The sequence below is a fragment of the Centroberyx affinis genome, unplaced genomic scaffold (assembly GCF_046629955.1).
Source record: "Centroberyx affinis isolate AG114_WGS23_722 - 3 ecotype Tasmania unplaced genomic scaffold, CSIRO-AGI_Caff_v1 ptg006147l_1, whole genome shotgun sequence".
Lineage (NCBI taxonomy): Eukaryota > Metazoa > Chordata > Actinopteri > Beryciformes > Berycidae > Centroberyx > Centroberyx affinis.
In genome coordinates, this window is record NW_027283123.1 from 44,532 (window position 1) to 52,007 (window position 7,476).

A 7,476-nucleotide genomic window follows, 5' to 3' on the forward strand; every position below is an offset into this window, starting at 1 on the left:
GAAAGAGAGATCCTCCACAGTCTCAGTTCAGCTCTTATTATCAATACATTAGGTGTTCTCTCTCCTCTGTCAGACTAGTTGGGTGAAACCATGGTGACTCAAATCTCATGACTACTTGAGCCCAAGCTCCTCAGACCAGAGGTGGCAGAGGTCTCTGTCTGTGAACTGGAGACGGTTGTTGTGTGTATTCCTCTATGTAGTTTACCTGAATGCGTGTCAGTTAAAGTACAAGCAAGCAAGTCAGACAACCTACCCTGGATACAGGATATACTTAAATGACTTTTCTGGGACAACAAAAGTAGTTGTATGACAAATGTTTTGTAACACTGTTCCAATGACAATATATATATATATATATTTACAGATATTTTTAACACAGGCAATAAATGATAATTGAGTAACGCCTAAGTCATTCATCCACACTACATTATGCAGTATGGCTTCAACCAGTTTATGCTTGAATGTGAAATATATACAAGTGTAAAAAATAAACTAATGAAGCCTTAAAATATGAGCAAAAATCGGGACAATGCATGTCTCATAACAACATGAAATTATCTCATACAGGTCTGCAAGGGGATGTCGGAGAAAGGATGAAACATGGAATAATGTGTTCAGCTAAAAAGGACCTGACAACAGTGCAACGCGCTCATGAAAAGGCACATTTGTCTCTTATCGGCTTCTGTACCTGAACCAGGAAGTTGCTACATTACAAATCCATTCATTCAACAGATTTTTTTTTAGAGTAGTATCATATATACAAAGTTATAACATTGTTAAATACGATAGTTTCAAAATGCGCAGAAGGACCGAAGGCCAAGAGTCGGGCGATGAACCTCCCAAGGCAGATAGAAAGGTATGCAATGTTAACGTTAGCTTACTGTGTAGCTTAGAACTTATGACAGCTCGTCTCTGTTAGCTAGCTGGCTAACAACAAAAGCTAGTTGCTCAGGTTGCCTCTGTTCCCTGACAACATCTGTCAGTCCACACACGGCCATCAGTACAAGCATGTCTGGTGCTGACAGTTTGCTGCTTTCGTATTGATGTCACACTACCAAGATTATCACTAAACATCATATGGATAAGGCATGGGAGATCATTTCTCTGGTACATGTTCTATTTTGCATAGAGAGAATATCACGCCAAACACTATTCAGAAATCTGTGAGTTTAATGCTACTTTGGCCATTTACCATTTACAAACCTCGTAGAACATACCGTAAGATGATTTATTAGTTCTTAGATTTATTAGGAGGCACTCTTCCATTCGGCATACATATAACATACCAAGCAACCCTATATTCAATGAAATATCAACTATTAAATGATCTTTTCATTATAAGTTCGCCTGTTAGTTCCACAATTTTCTTCCACCAAAATACAACGTGGTAGGAGATGAGGAGCAGTGTGAACAATTCTAAAACTTGTGATTTTATTGCAATAAAGTGCTGCTTCGTCCATCTCATCTGTGCTAAAATTACTAGAAGACACTGTTGTCTAGTAAAAAGTGTTTTATGTTCTATTAGGTATGTACGTTTGCCGATACTGAGGGTTTTGTGTAAGGGCAAGAAATCACCACGGTATGCTACAGTTGCTACTAATGAATCACTCACAATAAGAGATGTTAACACTGATCCATGTTGATTTATTTGTTAAGTATGTCTGTTTATTCCCACTGTCAGTTGAAGTCATGGACAATGATGATTTGAATCGTGATGTAATGCTGCTTTCTTGTAGGCTACACAAAGTAAGGATAAGGATCAAGGACAGTGCAATCAACCTGAAGTCAAAGGCAGACTCAGTTATGGGTCTGTGCTCATGAACATTGGAAAATGTTTGCTCTTCATCATCCTCGTCCCTCCGTTCCTCAACTATGCATCACTGCAGAGAGAAGGACAGCTGCTCATGCCTAAAGGTTTTCATGTCCCAATCTACAGTAACCCTCACAGAGTCATTGTTTTTCTTCAATTTTATTTTATGTTGCCTTGATCATGTAAAACAGGTTTTCATATATATTTTTTTAATATTTGAATTTCATCTTGAAATTGACACCTCTCATAGGGAGGCTGTCAATAGGCCTATCAATGAAGTTTTGAAAGCCACATTTTTTTGTGAAGCCTAATCTTTGTTCCTGTTCTTTCCCCCTTATATCCAGATGGCCTGGTTGTTGATGTCGGTTTGGGTCAAAAGATGCACCTTTTGTGTAAAGGACAAGGAAAACCAGTTGGTAATAAAATAATATGAATATAATTGGTTCTTATCAGTGATAAAATGTTATTATAAATATTATATCCCATTTTCTTCTTTATGGTCTACATTTTCTGGTAAATTATTTTGTGTTGCTGTGGCTTGTTGCATGAAGGATCATAAGAGTCTGTGTCTTTTAACCGGTGTGTTTTTCTTCAGTCATATTGGACGCCCCGACTGGAATGTCCTCAGACATTTGGTTTCATGTCCAAGAGAGCGTTGCTCCACTGACAAAGGTGGGGAACTGGCAAAATTACTGTGTACTGTACTGACTAGATATATTCTGAAATGATATATCAAAGAGAAAGAGTAGGAATAAATTTCCCTGTGGATTATGGATATGTTTTGTATTTGTTGGATAAATCAAGTGGGCTAAACAAAAATGTGATTATATATCTCAGATGTGTTGTATCCATAAGATGCACTGAACGCTAGCTGACATGCTGACATTGATTTTTCTTTTGACCGAGGAACTCCATTGCGATGAATTTTTCCCTGCAACTGCATGCCTCTGGAAGCAGCCACTACTAATGCGGTCATGTTGTTTGTTGTCGGGGGCATGTAGGGACAGTCCTTGCAACAGCCCTGCCACATCCTCTCTGTTCAACAAGGACTCAGCATAGCAGAAAGTCAGGGCCGACAGCCTGCCCCTTGTTGTTTGTCTGAAATGTGACCGGAATGAGGTCACTGGCTTGTTGCGGGAGGGCCTAGATCCATCTGAACAACTTAACAACAACAGCAATACCAAACGCAAAGTTACAGTACTCTGTTTACACCTGCATCCTCATCTTTTTAAAGGGAGATTGTCTGGGCTCTTGCATCCTAAGTCTGCTAAGTGCTTCTCCAGGATCAGAGGGGGGGGGTGATGTTTCTAGTGGTTGTTTGGGGAATCGAGAGCATGTCATGTGGTATGTAGAGCATGGTGTTATTTAAAAGATAGATGGAAGAAGCTAAACTTGTGGTCTCTGTTTGTCACGTCGCCCAGGTATGCACCTATGACAGAATGGGATTGGGCTTCAGCAAGCGGCTGATGCAGAATGAAACCACAGGAGCAGAGAAAGTTTGGGGGATGTCAACGACTGGACGGTGAGCATAATACTTAATTCACTATCATTGAGTTGAGTTCTTCTGACACTCAACATGTAGAGCTACACTTCCTTGAGTCATGCACGCAGCTGTACACCAAGTCTGCATTATAAACATCACGTCACTGTTTCAAGTTTTTTTTTATTATAGTGTGATTTCTGAATGGGTGAGCGGGCTGTTTCAAGCCAGCGGGGTGAGGTCATCTGTCTCTTTAGCCTGTTGTTGCTGAGTTTGATTGAAATGAATTGGGGAAATCATTGGGTGAGATGTGCATGCTGAAGGTGACATAGGCCTGATTCAATCAAACATCTCCACTAGATGTTTCTGTTAGACCTCTGCTTTAATTAGCCAGCTCACTCGTCTCTGTGGCGACTTTGTTTGTATGAATTACGCCACAGCTCAAGGGAATAGGAGGAACGGGGGTGTAGGGGGGGGGGGGCTGTGCCAGAGACTTGTGTAGGGGGAAGTCATTCCTATCGGTGCTGTTGCAATTCCTATTGGTCAGAGAGAGAGGCGGATAAAGGTCATGGATTACTTAATGCCCCTTTAACACACAGTTACACAGTCTGAAGCAAAAAACTTGGACTGCTACACATCAGGACTGTGCTCCAATGAAGGTTTTTAATTCAGTTTCCTCATATATTTCCATCTAGTAGCCATAATCCCCTCCTTTAAACAGTATTTCCTTGATTAAGTGGCCATTTGGGACCGCTTATCGATTGTCTGGGCCAGCAGAGACTAATGTGGGCCCGCTGCCCTGCATTACGCTGCTTAACGCGCCACAGCCCCGCCCCGCCCTGCAGTGCACCACCCCGCCCCGCGCTGCACCGCGCCGCCATGGGATTCGGCCGTAATCTTCCTGTCTTTGACACCGTAGCGCATTTGTCGAGCCTTAAATCTGTCTACGGGATGAGCAGGCGTGGTTCGCTGACGGTCAGCAGTCTAGTTTACCTTGGCATCTGGCCCAGACAGCAGGCGGCCACCCATTTTTGATGCAAGCAATCAATTTCCCAGAATTCAATATCTCGGGGGGTTTGATGACTGCCTCACCTTCCCCCGGCGCGGGCTGTGAAACCTCTTCATTTCAGCGTGACACCCCGGGTTTGATTTATTAGAGCCAGAAACCCAGGACAACAGATGGCTGTCAGAGAGGAGCCGCTGCATTTTATGTAATGATGATGCTCCTTCTGATGATATAAGTTCGCCGGTGTTTGTTTTTCCTCTGGTGTTTTGCAAGGCCAAGGCTGGCAGTCCCTTCTTTATCCTTTAATTTGGGTTACAGCAGTGTTGTTTATCTTGCCTGCTGTGTCTGGGCAGACATGAAATGCAAAACAAAAAAATACTGCCGACCTTTACTTTCATCCAGTTGTTAATCATCTGTATTGACATTTTGGGATATCATATGTAAAAGTTCAATACAATATATTCTCTTTGCTATTTCTGTCTTAGGTCATTTTTGCTTCCTGACAACAACGCTCTCATGAGTCCATAATAAACTTATTAAAGAGGCCTGTCTTTGTGTTCATCTTTCATGCCAGGAGTCCTAGGCCCTCCTTGCTCAATAAATAAACATCCTGGCCCAGTTTGCGGCGTGTCCTGGTTATTTTGTAGAGACAGATGAGCTTTGTTGTCTTCCAGGATGGTGGACGACCTGCACCGGCTCCTCCAGGCTGCCGGGATAGCCACGCCCTTCATCCTGGTGGGCTCCGAGCTCGGCGCACTCAACGGCAGGTTCTACAGCCACATTCATGATGTGTAAGTGGAAACAAATGCACAGTTAATAATAATGACTAACAAAAATATAGTTGACTTAATGCAGTATATCATCTCATTTGATTATGGGTGGGACAATACGCTTTTCGCACGATATGATACGATATGCAATATGGGGTTCACAATTTGATACAACCACGATATGATGTAATAAAAAATAAAAGTTCACAAGCAAAGTCTGACAGAATTATGTGCAGAATTATGTTTATTTCTGAGCCGCAAATCTTTCTAGTGATAGCATTGACTTCCTAGAATGTACAATTTAAACAAGTGCAAATACTCTACAGCAGAATAAAATGTAGCTAATATCGCGATACATTTTTCTGCCCCACAATATGTATTTTCACATTTTTGTATTGCGATATATTGTATTTCGATGTATTGTCCCATCCCTACATTTGATGCATGGTTTACATCAAACATCCAACTAGCAAACTGATGTTATTAGGACTAATTCACACTTCAGTCAGTTATTACGAGTTTTATTAGTCAGTCACTTCAAATCAAAGATTATCTCCTAACTCATCGGTGGGCAGTACGTGAGAATATAAACTATATCCAAAATGTATTTCAGTGAGTGCCATATAACAGCACAGAAGATGCAAATGCAGTGGACTATGAAAGTATCTACCAAATTTTTGGATTAACCTGTAAATCATCAGCGAGCACATTGATAATCATGTTCCCATACTACATTATATACTGTGCAGTGCCTCCGCTAATTCCTCTTAAAATTCTCATACTCTCAAACACACACTTTCCAATCCATGGGACATAAATATTCCAGCGCCCATCCCCGCCATCGTCCACAACTCGCTCATCTCGGAGACAACACGGCGATTAACATGACCGAGCAGTTGAAAGATTTAGCGTCTAATCGGCTGTGATGCCGCGGCCGCTAGGGGAGTAAATTAAGTGGCGGTGAGCGGATGACACCTTTCCAAATGAAAATCTCGCCCCTGGATGTGGTGTGTGCGTGTGCGGTCATCCATCTGCGGGGGCCGAGGACGGACGAATCGACAGACAGACGGACGAAGGTGGTGCCATCCATCTCACGCTCATTACGGCCTGGACCGGGAGGGTAAAGTGGACAAGGGTAGTCGATGAGTCCTACTTCATCTGTGTGTGTGTGTGTGTGTGTGTGTGTGCGTGTGTGTGTGTGTGCGTGTCCTCTCTTTGTCCCCCAGGCAAGTGTCAGACCTGGTCCTGATTGATCCCATCCCAGAGGACGTCTTTGAGGAGGAGCAGTGGAAGGAGTACTGGTAAGTTTATAGTCTGCTTCAGGGAAGTAGGGAGGATGGAAGGAGGAGGAGGAAGGGAGGAAGGAGCAGAAGATAAAGGGGAGAGGAGAGGAAAGAAGATGGAGCAGGAAGGAGAGGTTGGAGAGGCAGCAAGTAGGGAGTAGAGGAGAGGAATGAGAGAAGGGAATGGGGCGGAGCACGGAAAGGCGCGAAGAGGACGATAAGGAGTTGGGGAATGAAGGGCAGAGAGGAGCAGATAAAAAGCGAGAGGCAGGGAAGAAGAGAAGGGGAAAAAAAAGAAGTGTATCAAGAAAAAAAGAGGATTAGGGTGAAGGGAGGGAAGGCAGAGACGGCGGTGTGTTTTATGAGTCGAGCTCCCCAACTCCGTCCTTATTGGCTTTATGGGGAGGACTCGCTGTAGTTGATTATCTTTGCTGGGTGGGGCTCATTAACATGATTAATTGGAGGCCAAAGAAACTCATTAGTTGATCACAGTCTTTTAGCATGAAACAGATGAAAGAGGAATCGGGGGTGGTGGCGGTGGTCGGGACCGATGACAGAAAGTGTAATAACAGTGTTTTAATCCTCCAGGCAAGATACATGTCAAGCGGTAGTCATTGCCACAGCATATACCTCATTATACATGAATTATCATATAGGGAGGACGGATTATTATTAATGATAATCAGGAGCACGGAGGAGGAATGTCAATTACGCAACGCTATCAGTATCTCCGATTGTTTACAACTGAAGTATGCCATGTAACAGTGTAGCGTGTGTAATCATTAAAAGGTATTTCACTGCAGCACAGACTATAATTAATCAGTTATATAATTTACCAAAGCGTGCTAAGCCTTTAGCTGTAACTGACAGCCTTGCAGCAACGACTGCAAAACAAACGAATCTCCCGAGCCCCGCTGTGTTTGTGTCATTTACAGAGGAGATCAAAAGGGTTTTTCTTGCTCGAAACGCAATAGATATTTCTTGTACTGTTGCAAAATAGCAGTATCTGTCATCTGGAATCACCGAGGAGGAGTTACGGGCTTAGTTATGACAGAAAAAGTGTGGTAAGATCAAGTTTTCCCATTTTGGGCATGACGCCACGACTTAGTGCTTCAGAAGTTCTGTCC

General features: G+C 42.9%; 1 protein-coding gene across 1 annotated transcript; it reads left to right on the plus strand.

Annotated features, from left to right (window-relative positions):
• Nucleotides 1–716: 716 nt before the first annotated feature.
• LOC139638155 (uncharacterized) lies at nucleotides 717–6,367 on the plus strand (the record flags this gene model as incomplete). The annotated part of the gene is made up of 7 exons (XM_071512193.1): nucleotides 717–856; nucleotides 1,737–1,914; nucleotides 2,155–2,226; nucleotides 2,406–2,482; nucleotides 3,232–3,332; nucleotides 4,971–5,087; nucleotides 6,293–6,367. Coding segments are annotated over exons 1-7 (680 nt in total), but the record flags the coding sequence as incomplete, so codon positions are not given.
• Nucleotides 6,368–7,476: the final 1,109 nt, after the last annotated feature.